The following is a 25129-nucleotide window of genomic DNA, read 5'->3' on the forward strand; positions in this document are numbered from 1 at the left end:
TGAACATAAATGCAGAAATCTTCAACAAAATATTAGTAAGTCAAATTCAGCAGGTATATTAAAAGGATCATACCAAGGCCATACCAATATCAAGCATGATTTATCCCAGAGAGGCCAAGATGGCTCACCATCCACAACTCAGTCACCACATTAACAAAAGGATTAAAAACACATGATCGTCTCATTAGATGCAGAAAAAGCATGTGACAACATTCAACATCATCTCATGATAAAAACTGGGTATAGAAGGAATATACCTCAACATAGCAGAAGCCATGTATGACAAGCCCACCACCACTACCTTCATACCCAACTAATGTTGACAAGCTTTGAAAGCTTTTCTTCTATGGTAAGGAATAAGACAAGGATATCCACTCTCACCACTGGTTTTCAATATAGTGCTAGAAGTCCCAGCTAGAGCAATTAGGCAAGAAAAGAAATAAAAGACATCCACACCAGAAAGGAAGACATAAAATTGCCTCTGCTTGTAGATCTTACAATATTATATATAGAAAACATTGATGGGGCACCTGGGTGACTCAGTTGGTTAAGCATCCGACTTCAGCTCAGGTCAAAATCTCAGGTTAGTTAGTTCAGTCCCTGCTTGAATCGGGTTCTGTGCTGACAACTCAGAGCCTGGAGCCTATTTCTGATTCTGTGTGTGTGTGTGTGTGTGTCTCTCTCTGCCCCTCCCCAACTCACACACACACACACTCACTCTCCCTCTCTTTCTCAAAAATAAACATTAAAAAAAAGAAAACTTTAATGATTCCACTAAAAGTATTAGAATAAATGATTTCATTAAAGTTGCAGAATAGAAACTCAGTATACAAAAATCAGCTGTGTTTCTATACAGTAACAACAAACCATCAGAAAGAGAAAATAAGAAAACAGTCTTATTAATAAGAGCATCAAAAGTGATATAAATATTTAGGAATAAATATAACCAATGAAGTGGATGATCTGTATACCAGAAACCCAAAGACATGGATGAAAGAAGACACGGGTAAATGGAAAAATATTGTGTGTTAATAGAATGGAAGTATTAAATTAAAAGTATGTGTAGATTTCCATACTATCCAAAGCACTGTCCAGATTGAATGCAACCCCTATCAGTATTAAAATACCATACTTTGCAGAAATAGAAAAAAACAATCCTACAATTTGTTTGGAGCCCCTAAAGACCCCAAATGGCTAAAGCAATCTTAAGGAAGAAGAATAGAGCTGGAGGCAGCATGCTTCCTACTTCAAACTATATTACCAGGCTGTAGCAATCAAAACAGTATGCTATTGGAATAAGAACAGACACACAGATCAGTGTAACAGCACATAGAGCCCAGGGATAAAGCTTTGCATATATGGTCAATTAACTTTCATCAAATCAGCCAAGAATATACTATGGGAAAAGTCTCTTCAATAAATGCTGTTGGGAAAAGTAAATATTCACGTGCAAAATAACGGAAATGGGCCCTTGTCTTATACACAAAAATGAAATAAAAATTGGGTTAAAGTCTTCAACATAAGACCTGAAACTATAAAACTCCTAGAAGAAAACCTAGGACGTCATCCCCTTGACATAGACCTTAGCAATGGTTTTTTGGATTTGACACCAAAAGCACAGCCACATAAAGCAAAAATAAACAAGTGGGACCACAACAAACTAAAAAGCTCTATCTCGCAAGGGAAAGCATCAACAAAATGAAAAGGCAGCTTACAGGATGGGAGAAAATATTTGCAAACCACATATCTAAGAAGGGGTTAATATCCAAAATATACAAGGATTTTTACAACTCAATAGCACACACACACACACGTGCACACTTCATTTTAAAAATGGGCATAGCACCATTTTAACAAAGACACACAGATGGCCAACAGTACATGAGAAGGTATTCAACATCCCTCATCATGAGGGAAATGCAAATCAAAACCCCCATGAGCTATTCTCTCACATGTGCTAGGATAGCTATTCTTTAAAAGAGAACAAATGCTGGGTGTAGAAAAGTGGGGAAGCCCTGTACACTGTTGGTGGAAATGCAGCCTCTGTCGAAAACAATATGGAGATTATTCACAAAATTAAAAATAGAACTACTATATCATCCAGCAATCCAAGCTCTGGGTATGCATCCAAAGGGGGGAAAAATCATTATATCAAAAAGATATATATACCCCCATTTCATTGTAGCACTATTCATAATAGCTAAGTTATAGAAACACCCTAAGTGTCCACCAACAGATAAATGGATAAAAGATATAGGACACATTCAGCCATAAAAAAGAACGAAAGCCCACCATTTGTGACAACATGGATGAATCAGGATAACATAATGCTAAGTGAAATTAGAGAGAACAAGACAAACACTCCATGGTATCACTTATATTGGGAATTTTTTTAAAAATCTAACTCATGGGGTGCCTGGGTGGCTCACTCAGTTAAGCATCCAACTCTTGGTTTCAGTTCAGATCATGATCTCACAGTTTGTGGGTTTGAGCCACATGTCAGACTCCATGCTGACAGTGTGGAGCCTGCTTGGGATTTTCTGTCTCCCTCTCTCTGCCCCTCCTCTGCTTTCTCTCTAGCTCTCTCTCTCAAAAAAAATAAATAGATAAACATTTAAAAATAAAATAAAAATCTAACTCATAGATTAAGTCTTAGAGAATAGGGTTTTGGTTGCCAGGAGCTGGAGGGTGGGGGACATAGGAAGACATTGGTAAAAGGGTACAAACATTCAGTTAGGAGATGAATATGGTCTTGGAATCTAATATATAACATGGTGGCTATAGTTGATAATACTGTATTATATAACTGAAATTTGCTAAGAGAGTAGAACTTAAGGGTTCTCACCTAAAAAGAAAAAAAAAAAAGGTAAACACGTGACGTGATGGATGAGTTAATGAACTCGACGGTGGGAACACTTTCACAAAGCATCAGTACATCAAATCATCGCCTTATCTGCTTTAAATATATTACAAATTCACTTGTCAATTGTACCTCAATATAGCTGAAAGAGAGACTGATTTAACAGTAGTAGTTAGAACTGATTCCTAAATGAACAATTCTTACTGGTTACTGGTAGATACAAGTTGTCCAGACACTTTAAAATATTCTGTAGTCAAGGGCACCTGGGTGGCTCTGTCGGTTGGCCGTCCAACTTCAGCTCAGGCCACATTCTCGCAGTTCACGAGTTCGAGCCCCGCGTCGGGCTCTTTGCTGACAACTCAGAGCCTGGAGCCTGCTTTGGATTCTGTGTCTCCCTCTCTCTCTGCTCCACCCAACTTGTGCTCTGTCTCTCTGTCTCTCTATCTCTCTCTCTCCCTCTCAGGAATAAACAAACATTTTTTAAAAAATTTTAATATTCTGTAGTCATAACGTTGAAAAGGAGAGCAGAAAGTACGAACACCAAGTTGAATTTACCAAAGAATGAAGCAAGGCAGACATCAGTATGTGATGCATGAAATTATCTACAGGCACACATTTTTGCAAAAGTCCAGAACCTCCCTTATTTAAGCAGGGTTAACTCCACGGACAAGTTGAGTTTCATTATGGATATTTTGGGGGATATTTCAAAATGATAAATCTCTAAACCGAGAAAGAAAATAAGTACAGTCACAGAAACGTTGGCTCCTTAATGACCATCAAATTCTTTGGCTGAAATATCGAAGGCAGACTCCACATATTTAAATAAAATAATATTCCATTTCATTATGAATAAGGATGCGAATGGGTTGTGAAAGCTCATCAGCATTCCTTAAAACTGTCTTTTCATTATCCATAAGTTAAATTTATCATCTTCAATTAACTGTGATTCAATCTCACACAACCTTCTGTCTTGATGTAATGGGACTAGATTGATGTCCTCGTGCCCTACTGGTTCCCTTTGTAGCTACTGCGGTGTGCTGGGAATCTCACCTCCATTCAGGAGCCAAAGGGAATGAGGACCCTGTTTCTTTATTACCCAAACTTTATTTAGCCTGCCAAGAGTCCAAGAACACCCACAGGGAGCTGGCATCATCTAAATAGCATGAGCTGTGCCTCATGTGTAGATGAATGGACATGCCTCTCCCAGATTTTTGAAAATTTTCCGTGATATCACTGCCACTATCATTAACAATGGAATACTAAGAATGAGTAAATTTGTAAGGAAAGATTGCTGAAATCTGTCTTTTCTCTGTCCTGTTTTTGTTTGTATGTGGGAATATTTTACTTAGACATACCCATCATCTAGAGGTACTGGTGAAAGCCCATGGTATCTCATTAGATTAAGCTTTGTTCTAGAAATTTCCCAGATACTTACAGGCAGGAAAACTTTATCTGTTGGTTCACTATACTGTCTTTTTCAGAGATCTAAGGGAGGAAATTTCTTCCCTACTTTGCCCACAGACTTTCTTGTTTCAGATTCTGTGTTTACTTTGCTCCCGTGTGTGTGTGTGTGTGTGTGTGTGTGTGTGTGTGTGTGTGTGTTTTAAGACAGGTATGATCATATTTTTTCCCAGCTTAAATTATTTCTTTGACTCCAGGCTGCAAATACAATAAAAGGATTCAGGTGCTTTGTGAAAGGGAAGGACCCTGAGATTTCTCCAACCCTACCTGGTAATACTAGTCATCTCACCTCTCCACAAAACTGGCAGGTCAAAAATGACACACTGCCACCATCCCATCTGTTACCCTCTCCTACCAGGGTAAATCTAGGTGCCAGGCTGCAAAAATCCTTAATGGTGAAGTGTTGACACTCTTTTCCCCAAAGCACAAAGCCCTTCCAGCTTTATCCCTCTTAATCCCAGATCTTTTCTCCCACTGCACCCTACATGTGCCCCTTCCTGAAATCAGACTAGTTCCCAGATACCTGGTATCTCTCTACAGCTTTCGCTCTGTCTCCCTGGGAGGCACTTACCCCACCCAATTAAGAGTCACATCTTCTAGAAAGCTGTCCTTATGCACTTAATCTGATAGTGTCTTGTCAGGGCTCACAAATCACCCCGTGATTTATAAAGAATACATATAATACAAAATGCATTATATTTTTTTAGTCATGAAATCATTATTTTACCTCCTGTATACCAGATATTCTCCACTATCCTGTGGCCCAGCTGCCAGTAAGACATTATTAGCACCCCGCAAGCTCATTAAGGGCATTGGGGCACCTGGTGGCTCAGTGGGTTGAGCCTTCGACTCTTGATCAGCTCAGGTCATGATCTCACAGTCATGAGATCAAGCCCCATCTCACAGTCATGAGATCAAGCCCCATGAGATCAAGCCCCATCAAGCTCTATGCTCAGCATTGTTTAAGATTCTCTCATTGTACCCAACCCCTCTCCCCGCTCCCCCGACTCACGTGCTCTCTCTAAAAAAGAATAAGAGGTGGACACAGTGCCTTTTTTGACCTTATAAAAAGTGCCCTTATCCTTCCTCTTTGCTTAGTGGCTGGGTATCCTCTGTCTCCCAGCTTATGTCATTGTGCTTATTTCATTGCCATAATTATTCTAATTAACCCTCAACATAGACCATATGTTATTTTATAGACTGGACTTTGGGGTTCACTGTAACTTATCCAAGATCACACAGACCCTAAGTCTCAAAAGCAAGACTGAAACTCTGTCCTGTTTGATTGCAAAAAATAAATCAATCAAATAAATAAAATCAAGATGGGTAAATACCTGCTGTAGCCGCAAAATGGGCATTCATTTAAATATTTCGTATGCCAGACTTGAGGGGCACCTGGCCCTGCAAACCTTCTCTGTGTTTGTATTCATATCTTTCCTCACCCCTCCTCCAGCAGAGTGTGTAACTAGAGCCATCAGTAGGCACAAGAAGCTGTGGGCATTGTTGCACCCACAAGGCAAGGTCCTGAAATCTTGCTCTCATTTAGATTTCTCATTTTTTTAAAAAATTTTTTTTTAACGTTTATCTATTTTTTGAGATAGAGAGAGACAGAGCATGAATGGGGGAGGGGCAGAGAGAGAGGGAGACACAGAATCGGAAGCAGGCTCCAGGCTCTGAGCCATCAGCCCAGAGCCCGACGCGGGGCTCAAACTCACGGACCGCGAGATCGTGACCTGAGCTGAAGTCGGACGCTTAACCGACTGTGCCACCCAGGCGCCCCTAGATTTCTCATTTTAAAAATACATTCCATTTCCATGTAGGAAAACACCTGGACCTTTCATGAAGTAGTATAAAATTATAAAATTACGGAATGACTGGGGTATGTCCCTGAAGACTCACTGCATCTGTTCCTTGCCTGTCCCTCACCTCAGCACGCAGAACCACACAGACATGCACACATCACCCACACCTCATCTGGAAGGTAAGGAAATTACAGTGACTTCTCCACATGTCAGCATCCAGTTGATGTCCAAATGGGGACTAGAACTCCGTTCCCAAAATTTGCACAATAGCATAGTTTCGCTCTAGGGCGATGACCCCACTCGAGATTCCATGAACTTGAAGACATTGTTTTACCTCTTGCTTTGTGCTTACTGCATTTTCTAACTTCTGCATTGAGCGTGTCTGATTCCACCATCTATACACTTGATCACCAAAAGTGCATACTTTAAGTCAATTTCTTAACAACCCAGTTTTTAAAAGACGTTAAAAAAGGAAACCTCTCCCATGCTCCCTGGCAGTCCTTCTGTTAACTGACCAGAGCTGTGTCGATATGATTTAGTCATCCTTTGAGCCTGAAATGCAAAACAGCAGAAATGTAATCAGAATTAGACAAATGCTAAAGGGCGAGCATTTATTAAACACCTATGATGTGATCGACCTGCAGATTTACATCTGTAGTCAGCAGGATATCTGAAGTCCTGTAGTTTATTAATTTCCCTCTGCTTCTTTGCCCCCATTGGATGTATGAACTGTAAATGGACATTAAGAGGAAAACCGAGTTGGAGGTTAATCTTCCCTTAGGGTATCAGTGTATTATATAGACACTGTTAAGTTAGTCAAGTTAGTTACTCAACCATGGATTTCACACACACATACACACTGTCTGAAGAGTTACAATTTTATAGCAGTGTCTTCACTTCTCTGGTTAAAAACTGAAGTCTAAAAGCCACCAAAGTAACTGTTTCCAAGAATACTGCTTCACAGTCTCGATCCTATCACTCTTCGATCTAAAACCCTTTAAAGTATATGAAAGGAAAAATATTGCCTGTCCTCAAGCAGACATGGCTAAAATTAACTGAGCCACCCACCATTCATTCAGATCATAACTGAAAGGAGTTTAAAATCAGATGCGGTAATATTTTTTCCTTCACCTTCAGCAGAGCAGTAGGATAGAATCAGAGAAATGTGGGCTGTTATTCATCAGTTAGACTTTCCATCAGATGGTTTTTCTGAAGGCTGCGTCTCTGCCTGTGTCTTGCAGCTGTGGGATAACGCAATGAGAGACAGCGCAGCAGCTCTTTGATTTCAGCCTCTGCTGAAAGAAAATAATAATGTCGTCAATTAGCAACTAATGCAATAGTTGAATCACTGTGGCTTTTAGAAAACTGAATTTTTATGTTTTTTTGGCCTGCCTGTGAATCTGCCCTATCTTCTCATAGACGCAAACAAATGTTCGGCTGACATTTTACTAGCTTGAGATTGATGGACAGTGTTTTTCCCATTTCAGAAACGTAGACTTGCTTTTTGGTGTCTAGTTTCTTTCCCAGTGAAATGAGAATGTTACTGATGAGCTGTCAAATTAGCTGGCGCGTAATAGGCCTGAGATAAATATTTGTCGAGGGGATTAATTAATAATAGCTATCGCTGGCTGAACTCAAACCAGATGTGCTAGCTACCCCAGCGTTGTGACTGTTGTGTTGCACACAGGAAACCTGAGGCCAGAGGGTTACGGAGGAGGGGTCAGGGTCCGGGCAGTTTTCTACAGTATCACCCTCCCTCTGCTAGAGGCAGTGATGATAGAGACCAGAACTGAAAACACATACTCTTGTAGGAAGACACAGGAGCAGAGGGCAAAAACGGCAAACGCAAGAGTCGTCCTGGTTCATACACATAGTGTGTGTTTCTGGGTAATCCTCCAGAGTCTTGCTGTAATCTGCCGAGCCTGGGTCTCCTTGTTGGTAAGAGAAGTCTGAGACGCCGGTCTGTCTCCAAGCTTGTGATGAGAACTAACTGGATAGCCCGTGTGAGGTGCTCAGCACAGTGCCCGACACATAAGAAGCGCAGCATCAAGGTTAGCTATAAACGCACACTCCTGGAGGTTTCAGGAGCAACTTTGCATAGTGGCCAGTAGACGGGCCGATTCTCCTCAGGTAGCCACACAGCAGTGTGTGTATATAACCTGCTTTGTTATTAACAAAAAACACAGACATTTCCAAAATCGAGTCTGAGACACATTTCAGGAAGAGAGGGAACACCAGGTCTTTCTCTTCTCCCTGATTCCTCCGCTGGTTCTCGCTGCGACCACAGGATCACAGCTGCATATTTTATTTTTGCCAAAGAATAAATAAATAGATAAACAAAACACTTTTTCTTAGTTTCCTCAGCACAAGTGAATCAAATTCACATTAAAAACAAAACAAAACAAAAAAACAAAACATGGGGTGCCTGGGTGGCTCAGTTGGTTAAGTGTCTGACTTCAGCTCAGGTCATGATCTCACGGTTCGTGGGTTCAAGCCCCGCGTCGGGCTCTGTGCTGACAGCTCAGAGTCTGGAGCCTGCTTCGGATTCTGTGTCTCCCTCTCTCTCTGTCCCTGCCCTGCTCATACTCTGTCTCTCTCTCCTTCAAAAATAAACATTAAAAAAACTTTTTTTAATGACTTAATTCTAAGAGAAAACCAAAAGGAAGGCAAATAAGGATGCTACAAACTCATGAGCATGTGTGTTGGGGGTGTGGGGGAAGGGCAAACGTTTCTCTGGGCCAATACCTTTGGTTTTGTTAATTTGCTTACCTAATAGGCTTTTTTCTCCTCTTCTTGCAATTGCCTATTTGTTTTTTAATTTGTATTGAGTATATTTGTAATGCACCTTAAATATTTAGCAGAAAAAAGGGCCCAGGTATAAAAAAATTAGATGATAGATGGATAGATGGAAGGAAGGAAGGAAGGAAGGAAGGAAGGAAGGAAGGAAGGAAGGAAAGAAGGATGGAAGAGAGGGAGAGAAAGAAGGAAAGTGGGGCACCTGGGTGGCTCAGTCGGTTGGCATCTGCCTTTGGCTCAGGTCATGATCTCACAGTTCGTGAGTTCGAGCCCCACGTTGGGATCTCTGCTGTGCACACAGAGCCCACTTCAAATCTTCTATCCCCCTCTCTCTCTGCCCCTCCCTGACTTGCACTCTTTCTCTCTCTCTCTCTCCCTCTCTGTCAAAAATAAATAAAAACTTTTTTTAAAAAAAGGGGCACAGGCCGCCCGGGTGGCTCAGTCAGTTAAGCGTCCGACTTCAGCTCAGGTCATGATCTCACAGTTCGTGAGTTCAAGCCCCACATCGGGCTCTGTGCTGACAGCTCAGAGCCTGGAGCCTGCTTCGGATTCTGTGTCTCCCTCTCTCTCTGACCCTCCCCTGCTCATGCTCTGTCTCTCTCTGTCTCAAAAATAAATAAAACATTAAAAAAATAATAGTAAAATAAAATAATTTAAATAAATAAATAAATAAAATAAAAAAGGGGCACCTGGGTGGGTCAGTCAGTTGAACGTCCAACTGTAGCTCATGTCATGATCTCATGGTTCGTCAGTTCAAGCCCCATGTCAGGCTCTGTGCTGACAGCTCAAGAGCTTGGAGTCTGCTTTGAATTCTCTGTATCTCTCTCTGCCCCTCCTGCATTCTCTCTCTCTCTCTCAAAAATAAATAAACATTAAAATATTAAAAATAAAAAAATTAGAAATAAAATAAGTGATTTTTCCAGAATTTTTGAAACTCAGATAATAACTATGTGTGGACCAAGAGAGAGAACACTCTTCCCTCAAAGCTCCCCTAGCCCGCCTGGGGACATCATCTTGTTTCCCACACACAGAAGTCCACAAATGGCCTGTGTTGCTCTCTTCTCTTCCGTTACCACATCCCAGGACTCTAAGGGTTGTAGTGACTCATACGATCAAAGCTTTTACTCTCCCTGGCTCAACTTATTGGCTCTGTCTGCTTTTAGACTACTTTGTAATTAAACTGAACCCCCCCTATGAAGGTACTATGCATCACATACTCAAAGTATACTACCTTGATATTCCCTTCACATAAGACACGTTTCTACATATCTACATCAGAGGGCAGTTATGGCCTCAATAGGAGACGTTTTGGTACTGTCATTTTCATCTGCTATATCCCCCTTCATGCTTCATAAAAGGCATTCAGAGCCATTCAAGAAATACTTGTGAAATTGAGTTGAACTGAACTAAAAATATCTTTATTGCTTTCCCCATGTATTAGATTTTGAATGACAGAATTTAACAGTTAAATTGGCATAATTAAACCCTCCACGTTTCCAGCCATTGCTTTATTAGAAATATAGATAAATGTACATGTTGGTTATTAACTTACGTTTCCATTGAAGAGCTGAAATGTATAATAATGAACTAAACTTAACAAACTATCATATTGATTTCTATAGGGATTCAAGGATATTTCTCTGGAGAGATTTATCCATGGTGGAGCCAATGTTACAGGATTCCAGCTGGTTGATTTTAATACACCTATGGTAACCAAACTAATGGATCGCTGGAAGAAACTAGACCAGAGAGAGTATCCAGGATCTGAGACTCCTCCAAAGGTATGTATTTGTTTTGATCTTACGTATTTTTAGCGTTTTTAAAATTTAAGGTAGAAAGTTCACTATGTAGTTGTTCTCGTAAATGTTTGTCAGTTATAGTGTGGCATAGAGCGGAAGCTTTTTGTCACTAGCACTGCACTGTACAAGTCTTTAATAATTTCTAAGTTTTATATGTAAGAGCAGGATTGTTGGACATTAGCTCGAGTAGTTTACTATTATTATTTTTATTCCTTCGCATATAAATTTCTGTGAAGAAATTGTAGACTTTAAAACAATTTTTCACTCACTGAATATCTCAAAGGTGAACAATCCTTGGTAACTAGTCCACCCCCAAACCACCGCTAGGCAAAAACTATATTTGCAAAGTGATTTATAATGAGTAGGCAAATTGGGGAATTGGTAGAAATGTAAAATGCAAAACTCTTTGACACTAATAGTTCAAGGTCAGGTTGCTTCATGTTTCTCTAACTGACATTGCAGAAGCATGTTAGTGGTAGCCACAAAAGAAGCTGGCAAACTTGTCATCACAGCCCATTTTCTCCTCAGCTGAAGAGACAGTGGCCGTAGACATCATGTAAATAATGGTGTAGTGTGTCTCCAACTCCAGCTTAGTGGGTTTGAGCTCCTGCATAATTACGGCAGTTCTCATTCTCAATGTGCACTGATCCTTCACTGTCAGTGTTTTCTACTAAAATGTTTTCAAATGTCCTTTGGAAATTCAATCCTAGAAAACTATAGGTAATCTAGATCTAGAGGTAAATAGTCTTACGTCTTTTGTTCTCTCAGTGTAACACTTTTCCCACCAGCTATGTCAATTCCCCTCGGTAAAACAGGAATTTGGCTGATCGTATCAGCCTCACTACTCTAGAATCATGAAATTTCAAAACAGAGCCTTTATTGAGTATCCGCTATGCGTCAAGCACCATATCCAACCCTCTGATTTTAGGAGCTAATAAATACAAGTTGTTACACAGGTGTGTTAATTGGCCATCTCTGAGTTTGCAGGATGCCCAGAATTGAATCATGGGCTTCCTGAGTCTTAGACAAGTGCGTTGTCTACTATATTTTACCACTTTCTGTACTTTGGATAATGCATGTGAAAGCATATTAAAGAGCCTAAATATTTTTAAGATGCAAATCACCGTCCAGATTCAAAGCACCTTGAGAAGTCCTTTAGCCTTCATGCAAGTTCAGAGATAAATCCTCCGTAAAGCCCAATTATATCAAGCATTAATGTGCAAAGAGAGGATGTACAAAGTTTCCTGTTGGGCTCATTTCTGATCCGGACACTTTGCCACACGTTCCCCTCATTCTCTTGTCTGTGTGCAGAGACTTCCTTGCACTACTGCTCCTCACACCGATCTGTCTGACTCTTTCTTCCTCACCCTGTCTATGGTCACACCGTCATTTTGCTTGGCATTTCTTCCGTAAACCATCTTTCAAAGATCTTGTGACCCTTTGAGCTGTGGTATCTAGAACAGGCTTCAAGCTTCTCTGTAGGGTTTTGTGGCTCCTTGTGGCTACTAACATCACCACGTGGTCAGAGTGTCCACTGTGGTTCTCCCCTCTGGGCACACTGATGGGGTCAGTCTTTCCCTATCTTGCCTTGAGCCCATCCCAGTGTCTCCTACTTGATAATCTCCAACTAAACTTGTCTATGTCACAGAGTGAGACACTTTGTTTTATATATAAAAACATAATTTTCTCATTTTTCACAGCTCTTATTAGCATGATGCTAGGCACTTAACTAGGCATTTCATAAATATACGCGATCAATTCTCATTACACATGGTATTTATGGTCTATACAGTTGCCATGAACAATGAGTGACATGTGAACACGTGCTCCTAAGGGAAATACAACGTTAGGTTCTTACAAGCCTCTGGCCATAACATTTTTGTCAACCATTCAACACATATCATATGACATGTTGTTTTAAGTCTGTTTACAGACACCCTATGTATTGCATTGTTAATTCATTAACATTGAATTCGTAGGCAACAGCGCTGTCACTCATTCCTCCACAGGGCTTATCTGACATGTGTATTTTCTCCACAAGGCACACCACAGCCTTCTTCCACAGAAGATCACTACATAGCACAGCAGCACTACACTTTTGGGTCATCTTGAACAGTGAAATCCTCAGCAAAAAGCACATCACTGTGGAAAAATCTGGCACGAAGTAGACCACAAGAGGCCCCTTGTTTACAGTGTGGGAGGAGACACAAGGAGGCAGAGTGTTGCCTTGGTTGACTGCAGCTGGGTGTGCGTGTGTTGCGTGACCCTGTTTTTCACCAACTCCACACACGTCTGCTGATGACCCCCTGCAGCTATTGATTCGGGCATATCAAACAAATTTAGGAAGTAGGTGAATTTGCAAATATTGGATCCGTGAGTAATGAGGATCAAATGTACTTAACTGAACTTCCCTTGAGTTTCTTTGGTGCCTCATCAAAGATTTGAAACACGATTTCTGATCGTGTCACCCCCCTGCTGTGAAGAAAAGGAAACCTTCTGGAATAGAGGCACTCCACAGTGCAGGCCCAGCAGGTCTTTCCAGTCATGGGTGCTTCTGCTGCCTTTCTGGCCAGCCACACTGGACGGCCCTGAAGTTTTCCCCTCCTTACCAGTCCCTGTGTCCTTGCTCCCACCTTAGCTGTCCTCCACCTTTATTTCCAGCTGTCCAAACCCAACCACCTTATATGAGCCTTCATCTCAAATCCTACTTTGTCTATGAAGCCTTTCCTTAGTCTCCCCGTAAATACAATCCCTTTCTGCTGTGTAATCTCCATGTTATTTAATTGTGTAATTCTCACAGAGGACTTAATGTAATTTTTTATATGCTTATTGTTACACTTCTGTAAACTCCTTTGCAGCAGTAACCATCTAGGACACGTCTTTGTAGACTTTGCCATTCCTAGCCAGTGTCTAGCACATTTTTCAAAGAGTTCTCAGATGTGGTATTTCATCCTTGCAACAACCACAGGAAATAGTCACTATTAGCTTGTTTGGTTTGATTCTGATCTGTTTTGTGTTCCATAGCTGGAAAGTGTACTCATTCCCATAAAACTAGGAGTAACAAGTTAGAATTCACGTAGTCCTTTCCTTTCAAAGCTCAGGCTCTCAGCCTTTCAAAGCTCAGGCTCTCAGCGCTGCACTATGATTCTGCCAAACTCTGTCTTGTTATCTCTGAACCTGGGTAACCAGAACTCACTTCACCATTGTCATCACCATTTAAAGCAGGAATAACTCCAGGCCAAACCCGAGTTTTACCCAGCCCTAAAATGAAGTGTTTTGTCAGTAAGAATTTTCTAGATGCCATCTAGAAATGTGCGTCCATAAATCTGATTTCTTGGACATTAACACAATAAGACACGTGGAAGAGAATTATATCCTTCAAAAAAGGAAAATCTATATAAACCACTACGTCTTCCCAAGTCCCAGCTCTCCAACCTGTCAAAGGCCCTTGCCACTCACGCTCCACTCTGTGCGATATCTGTTCTGTTTTGGAGTTCACTTGTTTCATGAAAATGGATGGACTTTTTAAAACACAGCAAGTGCATTCGCTTTTTGGTGCCATCTCTTCTCAGCTTTATTCTCCCTATTAAACAAGTGACAATGCGTTGTTGTTGTTGTTGTTGTTTCCTTTCTTGAAACCTAAAATACCAACATTGCATTTTTCTCAGGTGTTTTAGGTCTTTAGGAAGTTCTCCTTTCTTTCTTGTTCTTATTTTCTTACTTTCCAAAACAACAACAACAACAACATGACTTGATGGCTTTCTCTGCTCAGAGATGTCTGGTCCAGGCAGGGGAGGAGGTAGAACATTATCCCAGCTATGAGGGTAGCTGGCCCTTACCTATGGTACATGCCTGCCCTTACGCGTATCTCATCATGTCTAGGAGAATATGTTGCAAGGCTCATAGTTTATGGGTCTCCCATACATGTTCCTGATGAAGCGTTTTAATTGGGCTCTCTACATAGAAAGGTTCTTTGTTAGGATTTATATTCTTGACCTCATCCACGTTTCATTCTGTCTTCTCCAGCTGGTGTGCCTACTAGTCACATCGCCTAAGTCTACTTTCTGCAATTTGAATTTCAAATGATTTTTCTTCCTTTGCTAGCAGCAAAGCAAGGGGACATCCTCTACCTTCCACAGCACAGAACTGCCTCCTGTACAGGCTTACAATGTCTTCATCATAGAGATCTGACCAGATGGAACTCGGGAAAGAGATCAGGCAGGGCTTTGTCATGATTGGTGGTTGGCGCTCTGCTGTGCTTCAGGAAAATTGTGCCCTGTGTTCCACGTGTTCAGGCATTGCCGAGTCAAAGCCAACACATATTCCCTGTTCTTTTTTTTTTTAATGTTTGTTTATTTTTGAGAGAGACAGAGACAGAATGCATGTGGGTTACAGGCAGAGAGAGAGGGAGACACAGAATCCGAAGCGGGCTCCAGTCTGAGCTGTCAGCACAGAGCCTGACACGGGGCTCAAACTCACCAGCCGTGAGATCATGACCTGAGCCGAAGTCGGACGCTGAACCGACTGAGCCACCCAGGCGCCCCAGGGCACTGTTCTTTTTATTTTCAGCTTAAACAAGTTACATGTTCTTGGTTTTTCCTCTCGCTTCCTCTTCTATCCTGAATAATTTTTTCCTGAATAATTTTTTCCTGAGGGCTTTGTCTTTTCTCACAGAGAAGCAAGGGGCATCATCAGAAAGCACAGGGTCCTCACTTCAGGTCTCTACTTTGACCCTATGTGACAGCAGAAACTTAGGGGGATGACCTAATGTTCCCGTGCACATGCACACCGGACAACATGCGTGGACCTAACTATGCTCATTCCTATGTAGCACAGTGATGGGTACATACACTTCTATTCAATAAGTAGATGTTGTTTCTGGCATCTTATGGCTAGGTGACAGTAAACATTCCCACATTCTTCTGAGAAACCAAACCGACATAGACACTTCAAGTCAGTAAATGCACAATAAATCTTAAGGAGCCCTGCTGGGCATTTCAGAAGAGGAGAATGAGGCACCCCAGCCATTCTGGACTCAGCCGCAGCACATGACTACAAGGCAGATGGTGGTAATAATGCACTTAGCTGCTCGCACTTCATCTGTTTCTACTCGGACCCAGTGAAAAGACCTCACCAAGGGGTCTTGCTTTTCTCACCCAATGGAAAACTGTGCATTAAAATTTCTATTTTTCAGAGTGTGTTTTCCCCTTTTAAAATCAGAGCGGTAAGATTCAGTATACACTCTTTGTAATAAAGTGATAATAGAAATTTCTGAAGCTAGAGTCAATTAAATATCAGTAATTTAACTGTCCTTCAGGCAAGAGGCTGTTTAATGGCCCCTCTTCGGGTGCTCAAGGACCCCAAGACTGTTCCTGGTGACTGATAAGAGTTGATCATTCACCATTATAATTACTTTCATTTTGTTAGTATACGTCTGCTCTGACTTATGATGGAGTCCTTGTGATGGCTGAAACTTTCCGAAATCTTAGGAGGCAGAAAATTGATATTTCAAGGAGAGGAAATGCTGGGGATTGTCTGGCAAATCCTGCTGCTCCATGGGGCCAGGGAATTGACATGGAGAGGACACTCAAACAGGTAACTCACAATTTTATTTAATTAAGTTCAGTTGATTTCACAGTGTTAAGTGTGGCATCTTCAAGAAAATGGAATAATTTTTTTGAGAGTAAATCTATATTACAATTGCCATTTTAATATATTAAGCCATTATCATTTTTGAGACATTTCTAAATAAAATACTAAGTAGAATACTGTTCATATCTTATATAGATGCTTAGTCAAGATAAACTAGGTCATGTCACAATCACAACCCCAAGTCCTAGTGACTTCAAACAACAGGAGTATTTCTCACTCACACACACACGTTAGATTAGGAGAGGTACTCTGCCTGTTGTAATCACTCAGGCTAACACAGCAATAACCGTCTCAAATGCTACAAAGAGAAAGAGAGTTATGGAAGGTTTTGAATTGGCAATTAAATGCTGTGGCCCAGTGGTGACACTCACTACCTCTGTTTACAACTCACTTATTTCAGTCACATTGACCTATCTAACTACGAGGACTCTAGGAAGTCCATGCTATCTTAGGGCCAGAACATCCAAGAACTAGAAATGTTTTTTAACTACTGCTAATTACTACCACAGTAGATCTTTAAATTGCCTTGTAAACTTGGATTAAGTAATTTGTTTATTTTACTCTGTTTGGAATAGACTAACAGTATTTTTCAAATGATTAACGTAATATGTGTATATTTGTAATCTTACATTTTAAACGTTCTGAAATGCCATGAGTTCAGATCACAGGTAAAAATGAATTAAAAGGAAATTTGGAATAAAAAACCCTTGAAAGTTTTTTTTAGTATATCTGTATTTTAAACCCCTCAGGGCTTAATTTTAATATTATCAAGGAGAATATGATACAGTATGGTTATCAGGACTATTTAATGAATTATGTGAATACATAGATAAAACTGAAAAGCAACTATAAATAACCCATATTTCCTTTCCCATAGGCAATACTTCAATATTAAGGAAGTATTCTTTATCACATAAAAAAACAAAACATATTCCTCTTTCAAGTATATATCAGAATTGATTATATCCCTTTGATTTACTTCTTTCAGATTATATCCCAGCAGCTCAAATACCCTATGGTATTTTAGTTATTCGTAGCTTATAGTTATAGCAAATGAAGTCAAGATTTCTGTAAGCAAAATGGCAAATGAATATATGTGTGGGTGTTGTTTTTCATTCATAGGTTCGAATTCAAGGACTGACAGGAAATGTTCAGTTTGACCACTATGGACGCAGGGTCAATTACACAATGGATGTGTTTGAGCTGAAGAGCACAGGGCCTAGAAAGGTGAGCCACACTCAACCGGTCTTCTTAGTTTGCATTTGACATTTTTAAAGGCTTATACGTAATAGGTAGCTGGATGGTCTACATTGGTTTTTAAATGTGAGTACTTACAAATAGCATTGTTTTTAATAATCTGAGCTGAAATAAATTCCTGTGTCACATAATTGATATTTAATGGTATGCCAAAGCTGAAACAAACTAATTTATATGCTGTTTATATCCTATATCCAAAGTGGAAACAATACATTTTTTTAAAAAAAGATTTAGCAAATAGAGTCTCAAAAACCAAAATTTACAGTGCAGGAAAGCATACCTTGCAGATAAGACACGTACTCACCTCCATGCAGTCATTTATGAAATCATCAGAACAACAAAAACATATTTAGAACAGATGAAACATTCTTGAAATAAGCAAGTAAACACATTGCAATGAACAAAAGAAAGAGCAGATAGAAGATGAGATTAAGTTTATCACTTGGCCGGCAGGGTAGAGGAACAAACACCTGGGAAACTCTAATTGAGGGGATGGGGAAGTTGGATAGGAAGCTGCTGATGCCAGCTTCCTGGATTTCAGAAGGTGACTCTGCTGGTCCGATGACGTGACTGGGCATATCGTTGGTCGTCTGAACATCCAGCCAGTACTTGATGTTACGGAACCAGACAATCCAATCTAGGTAGTTAGTAGGTACTTTATACCCAACACATATAATTTTTAACATTCCTTTCACTAGGATTAGCTAGGATGCTCAAGGAAAGACGTGTTCAGTTCCCTCATCTAAAAATTGTCTCAAGCCTTGGCTGTTTTAAAAAACTGTCTGATGTATAATTTCCTGCTACAATGCAGTAATCGTAGCTAGAACGTATGGAATGCCTGCTGTGTCCCAAACACTGGACTTGGTGTGACTTAATCCAACAAACCTGTAATGTGAGTACTATGAGCTCCCTTTTTCCAACGAGAAAACTACGGCCGGACAGGTTATAGCTCCTTGTCTCAGGCCCAGCAATGAGAAAACAAAGACTTTAATTCAGATGTGTCTGACTCCAGAACCTTCTACATTATTACCCCACCCGAGTGGTCCTGCTCCAAAGGAGTTTACTTTCCGCACGGTAGAATATAGTCATTTCCTTGACAGTTAAAGAGAAGGCATGTGGAAATCCTCAAGAGGAGGAGATCCCTTCCAGCTGGAGGAAGACAAATCAAGGAAGGCTGTGTCGAGGAGGGAGGCTTTAGACGCAGGAAACCAGCGTTCGGACAGGTGGAAAGGGAGGCTGGACGTGGTGAGAACCTGAAGCAGGTCAGGAAGAGCAGGTGACAGGGCACCTGTGGAACAGGCCTGCCCCATGGGCCCCTCCAAGGACACCGCCCGTGGCAAGGGAATGAGATGTGCTCCCAGGAAGAAACGTGGTGAGTCCCATGTACACACCGACTGGACCCACTGCGTCCACACACAGCCAGCGACAAGAAAGGAGGCAGCCCGTTTGGGGCAAAAGCTTCTCCCCTCTGTGGAGCGGACAGAGTCCCCACCCTAACAACAGTGGCTCACCTCCAGGCATACCTTACGACAAACACCAGACTTTGCAAGAGGAGCCATGTAAACAGAAGCTTTGCGAAATGCAAAAGCCCACCCCCTACTTCACAAAACAGTAAGTACAGAGAGTAGAATGACCTCTCCATAAAAGAAAGAAGAAAAAGGAAGCTGCTGGTAACTGGCAGTAATAGCAAGGGAGCTGTATGTGGCGCTGAATCCTTCCATGGCCTGTTGAACCGTGACGCTAACAGCAATTAAGGTTTTTGGAGGCGAAGGTTAGAGAGCAAGTTGGGAGAGTGATGAACATCTTCCCACTCAGCTGACATCCATCCAAAACCCTTAAAAGAAATACGAAGTGTAAAATCGGGTAGACTCATCCGTCTTCGTTTTCGCTGCTCGTGGCAGCGAGCAACTTGGGCCTTCTGTCAGGAATATCAAACTTAAAAACGAGCCACGCCGAGAAACACTCTGCTGCTGGTGGAACTCGGCAGAATGTCTGCAAACTGAGCGATCGTTCTTGTAAATGGAACAGTTGCCGCCGGCAAGGGAGCTGTCTCTGAAAATAGATCAGAAGGTCTGCCTGTCAGTTTCCGTGACTTCTGTAACACAGGAACTGATGGAGAGACTCCTTAAGGAGCAGCCACGACGCTCTTTCAGAAACGCTGGCTCCTGAGTGTGGTGGGACCTTTCCACTCCACTGACCCCCAGGAAGTGCCCTGGAACCAGATGTGCCTGGTGCAGGGATTTTTAATTGGAACAATTGTATCTATTGAGAGCAGGTTGCATGCCACACACCAAAATGGAAAACTGATGTGCATTTTTACATTTAATCCACACAAAGCCTGAAGGTGAGACACATTTTTTCTGATTTTATTTTTTTTTTAAGTTTATTTATTTTTAAGAAAGAGAGAGAGGGAGGGAGAATCCCAAGCAGGCTCTGTCCTGTCAGCACAGATCCCGGGGGCGGGGCTCAATCCCCTGAACCATGAGATCATGACCTGTGCCGAAATCAAGAGTCAGAAGCTTGACCAACCAAGCCACCCAGGCACCCCTGCTTATTCTCATTTTAAAGAAAAGTAAGGCTCATAGAAACTAACCTGCCCAGAGATGTTCAGCTAGAAAGACGTGGAGATGGGGTGGAAACCAGGGTTCACCAGGCTCCAGAGCTCACTCTCTTCATTGCTGTGAAACCCTGTCAGTCCCGGGGCCTCTAAGAGTTCTCTTTAGGGCTGGTATGAGATTCCTGTTTTCGGGGGACAGGTCTGGTCTTATCAGCCCTCCCAGGAGCAAGCTTTAAGTACAACAGGGGCTCCTCATGGCCCCTCAGTCCTCACCAGATCCCTACATCACAGTCAAGGTCCCCTGTAAAAACAGAGATGTTCACTCATAGTACGGCGATATTTATGCACAATTCACCTTTAGGAGTCCAAAGAAGACAAATATTTTTCTGACATCGCTGCTGTTTTAGTGATTTAAATGCTTCCCTATTTTTGCTCTAGCATTACAAAAGTATCCTTCCCCCAATTTCTGTCTCTAGGAAAAATGCCTAGCTCCCCATCTGATTAAATGAGATCAGGCTTGGGAAAAGTTGCCAGTACATTGTGCAATGGTGTGACGAACTAAAGAGAGAAACTGCAACTCACGTGAGGTTCTAGGTCCCAACTCTCAAGATTCCTTTCTTCAGGAGGTGACCCCTATATCGCTGTCCGCTCTAATTGACTCAATTCCCAGTGAGTCCATGGTCTAATGAGATTTGCCATGAATGGTCCCATACCCCAAGCCCTGGTTTTCTTTTTGCGCAGAATTGCAAGTAAATGAAAGGCAAACACATCCAGTTAGGTAAAATTTTGCTTATTACGTTAACTTGTCAGCACTTCTAAATCACTTATCTTTTGAGGGTCGAGAGTCATGAAGCCGCAGGCCATTTTTAAATGCGAAATGTCAAGGTCTTGCCAACATCTGAGGAGTCTCCAGGATGTGTCCCAAATCTGTGTTTTTTCTGTTGTGGGAACTCATTAAGAAAGAAAAATGCCATTCCTAGACAATGAGCTGCTGGGACCTGGAAGGTGGCTGCCTCTTAATGAAGTGCTAAACTGTAAAGCCTATTTTCACATCTTATAATTGTCATGCGGAAAGGAGAATTAACTGGAAGCCTGTTGACTGACATGTTGCTTTTCTTTAAGTACACATAGGAATTGAGGGTTATGAGGATGTGTGTGTATGTCTCAGAGGCGTACTTGTTTTTAAATTAACTTTTTAACTGAGTTCTTAAATAAACGTCAGCTACAAATAGATTCTTTCGGACACTTGAAAACAATTGCTGAATTGCTGTACGGTCATGATTTCAGATCAAACTAAGAACTGTATCAAACTTTCTTAATGACAGTCAGTTTCCTCTGTCTGCCCTATGATGATACATGCAACATTTGTGAATAATATGGTGCCTCTTTCTGACATGTTAATCCTTACTTCATTTTACTATGTTCACAAATACTAACACAATAGTTAAGAAGCTTGGAAGAAGCAGGAGAGACTTCCAGAACATACTGGAACAAATGAGACCAGTAAGCAATTACATACATTTTATTGCAGACACGAGTATGATCACCTGCATCCAGAAATTCAGGAAGGAAGTTAAGCAAGTATTAAGTGAACGCCTGTTTGAGAAGGTTGTGGAGCCTAATAGCAAAGTGTGTGGACTCTGTGTCCTGCAGACCTGACTTTTGAATTCTGACCCCATGGAGTATTCCCGAGTGCAGTGTATTTAACCTATAGGCCCTCATGTCCAAAATCTGTTTCATAAATGCACCTACTTCTGAATTTGCTGTGTGTATAAACTTGCCCATGCATCTAAACAAAACACATCGGATACAGTGTGTGTCCCAGTGCAAGCAGCCCACGTGGTGGCTGTTCCTATTACTTCATGGTCTACATGATACAAAGAGCCCTGGATTTCCTTTAGGACCCCGTCACAGTTCATTACTTTGTAAAGTACTTAACTAAGCACTTAATAGATTTTATGGAAAGGACTTTGTTTCATGTCCAAATGAGAAAGTAATACAAGGATGTAAAAATGCAAGAATACAAACTTAAGTGTTATCTTTGAAAGTGAAAATACTGCTCATCAATATTAATCTCTGAGGTATGTAGCCTTTTAGAAAGTGGTCAGGCTTTTACCCCGGGGCTAGGTTATGTAAAACCCAAAACTATTTCTATATTGCCTCAAAAATATGCAAGACTTTTTTTGCTTGAAAATAACCCGTATATATTCCCTTTACGATCAAACCAGTAACATTGATAAAACCATGTAAATTAATTTTAGAAGGTGACAGTCCCACTAGAAGAGAGGCTCAACATAAAATGGTTTTCCATCTGTATCCCTATTCTTTTTTGAACCCCTCCTCCCCAATGTCGTGGCCACTCCACGGCGGTATATTGTGAAGTTGCCAAATGTACAACCAGGCAGTATCATTAACATCAGAAAAATTGGCTCATTGCCAGCTAAGAAAACTCCCAAAGCCTTCTTTTTATCTCCTTTTTAAATCTGCCTGCTTATTAATACCTCTCATTGTTCCCAAAAGAGCTAGAGAAGACTATTCTAAAATGCGTCTTCAACAATTTTCTCTGTTCTGCAGGTTGGTTACTGGAATGATATGGATAAATTAGTCTTGATTCAGGACGTGCCCACTCTTGGCAATGACACAGCAGCTATTGAGAACAGAACAGTGGTTGTAACCACAATTATGGTAAGTTTTGGTCTATGCTTTTTGCTGTTCCGTCTTGTCCACAGGCAGATTTGATTCCCCAGCCATGGGGAACAGGGTGAGCGCTGCATCATACGTGTGGTGGCATGGGTCATGGGTCACATGAGCCACGGGAGTCCGTTGAGGCCCTGAATAGGTTTGTCCTGAGCTTTGAGTACACTCGGTACTTTCATTTGTATTATCTTTTGTTGCACTGTTGTTCTTGGAAAAATGCTCAGATGTTAACAATTGAAACTGTCACACTCTAGTTAGAAATGGATGAAATGCTAACATTCCAAAGGACACAAGAATGAACATGAGAAAAGCAGCAGCCAATCACAGAAAAATATCTGGTAGTAAACACCGTATTATTGTTGTTACTGTTTTTTTAAACATCAATGTAATAATAGTTAATAGTGTTCAAATGGATAATTTTCAAGTAGTTTAATCATTGGATAGTGATTTGCATTGTCTGTTTATAATAGTGAGGATATGAATGTAAAGATTTTAATGAGCATGTTTTATAGACCTAATGCTTTCAAAATTTTATTTTATATTTATTTTTCACGTGGAAAGGGTGTTTTGCACCGATTATTTTTCTCATTGACCACTGACATATACGCAATATAATTTTTGGACTTCTCTTAAGATTTAAGAAAAATACGACTCCTCCATTCCACCACATCATAAAATGAAAAATACTCCAAGTTTTAAGGATATTTTCTCAAAGCGATCCTAATGAAAATACCTTTTAAATAATAGAGAATATCTGGTGTATTTTTCTCCCCTAAAGTCAAGCCTGCCCTTTAGAGTCAATGCTGGTCAAAGGAGATGAACAGTCGGTGACCTATATCCTCAGCTCACTGTCTCGTTAGGCAGAACACATTTTTAATAATTCATGAAGCCCTTCCTCTAAATAAAGTGGAAGTATTTTATGTTATTTAACTCTTAGCTTATGTAACTTTAGTTTTTAGTAACTTCAAGTTATTTCCAAAACTCTTGGCCCTGAGGTCAAAGCGTGAGAAAATGCCAGAGAGAAAGAAGCCTCCGTGTGCTGGGATTCGTTTTCTCTGTGTTGCATCACCAGCTAGCAATTTACTGTTAATCTGCCAAGCCTTGATTGAAGGTTGATGATTTTAGAATGCAAACCGACTTACAGCAGTTTTTTGTGTAAGAGTGCAAAATATACACCTTCTAATTAATTGTGTAACAGTTGCATGGGACTTGAAAAGCAGTATATAATATATATAGTATATATATATATATATATATATATATATATATACACACGTCTATATTTCTTTTCCTAAAAAAGACACAGTAATGGAAAGTCGTACTTCAGTACAGTCCTCCTCTTTTCAGCCTCTGATGAAGAATCCTATTTTAAGAAATTGATCAAGAAGGAAATGAGTTCCACGCTGTTCGACCATTCCTAACTAAGGCTCACGTCTTGTTCTCCTGTGTAGTAGATTTAAGCTAATTTTTCATGTGGGATTCTTCTTGGATGACCAGCTCTGGACTACCAGAAAAAAAATTTTTTTTAAGTTCTGTGACTTTTCCGAGATACTAGAACAAAAGAAGAATTAATCCTCTTTCTCAAGAAAATCCATAGATGTCGAAAAAGAATCACTCAGTAATTTTGACCTATCAATTCCCCTATCTTGAAACGAGGGCATTGTACAGAAAGGTGGAATTCTGTCACTTCTAATTCCAAGTGAAGGTCTTCTAAACGTAAATATCTCTGAGTTTGTGTGCTTGTTTTCTGAGTATACACAGCTGTTTTCTTTAAAGGTTCTCTGAAATCTTGCCTGTTCTGTGTGAAATAAAGTGTTTTCATGTGCATTATAGGTATAATGTAGACAGTCTCCTTTTTGTCCATGTTATTAAAGGCACGGGAGATCTAATTCTTGAAACCAAAATATTGAATCACCTTGCAAGCATGGCTCATTTTCGGGAAGCATGCTACCAAAACATAAGTTACAGTGATTGAGATTCAGTGGTTTCTTATATACGTAAAGAATATTCTGTAAAGTTAACTGTTGTTTGACAGTGATATCAATATTTTTGCTATTAAAACAGTGCAATACTCGTATTTGTCTTTTGTATAAAAATGTAATCTTCCTATAGTAATACCTCTGGGCTGTGCAATTGCATAATGATTCAGTAATTTAAAAACATACCAGAATCTTTTCCCTCAAAGTGTTCCTTGTGTTTGCTCTTGTTGAAAATGGTCACCCGGGACCTATGACCACTCCACCATCTC

General features: G+C 40.7%; 1 protein-coding gene across 7 annotated transcripts in view; it reads left to right on the forward strand.

Annotated features, from left to right (window-relative positions):
* GRIA4 (glutamate ionotropic receptor AMPA type subunit 4) overlaps positions 1-25129 on the forward strand; it is a 247428-nt gene that overhangs the window by 162734 nt on the left and 59565 nt on the right. For all 7 annotated transcript variants that reach the window (XM_042958444.1, XM_042958443.1, XM_042958445.1 and 4 more), the window contains 4 exons: positions 10542-10700; positions 16146-16313; positions 17493-17597; positions 22759-22869. In XM_042958444.1, the coding sequence (XP_042814378.1) occupies positions 10542-10700; positions 16146-16313; positions 17493-17597; positions 22759-22869 (543 nt within the window). The remainder of the gene's footprint in view (positions 1-10541; positions 10701-16145; positions 16314-17492; positions 17598-22758; positions 22870-25129) is intronic.

The sequence above is a fragment of the Panthera tigris genome, chromosome D1 (assembly GCF_018350195.1).
Source record: "Panthera tigris isolate Pti1 chromosome D1, P.tigris_Pti1_mat1.1, whole genome shotgun sequence".
NCBI lineage: Eukaryota > Metazoa > Chordata > Mammalia > Carnivora > Felidae > Panthera > Panthera tigris.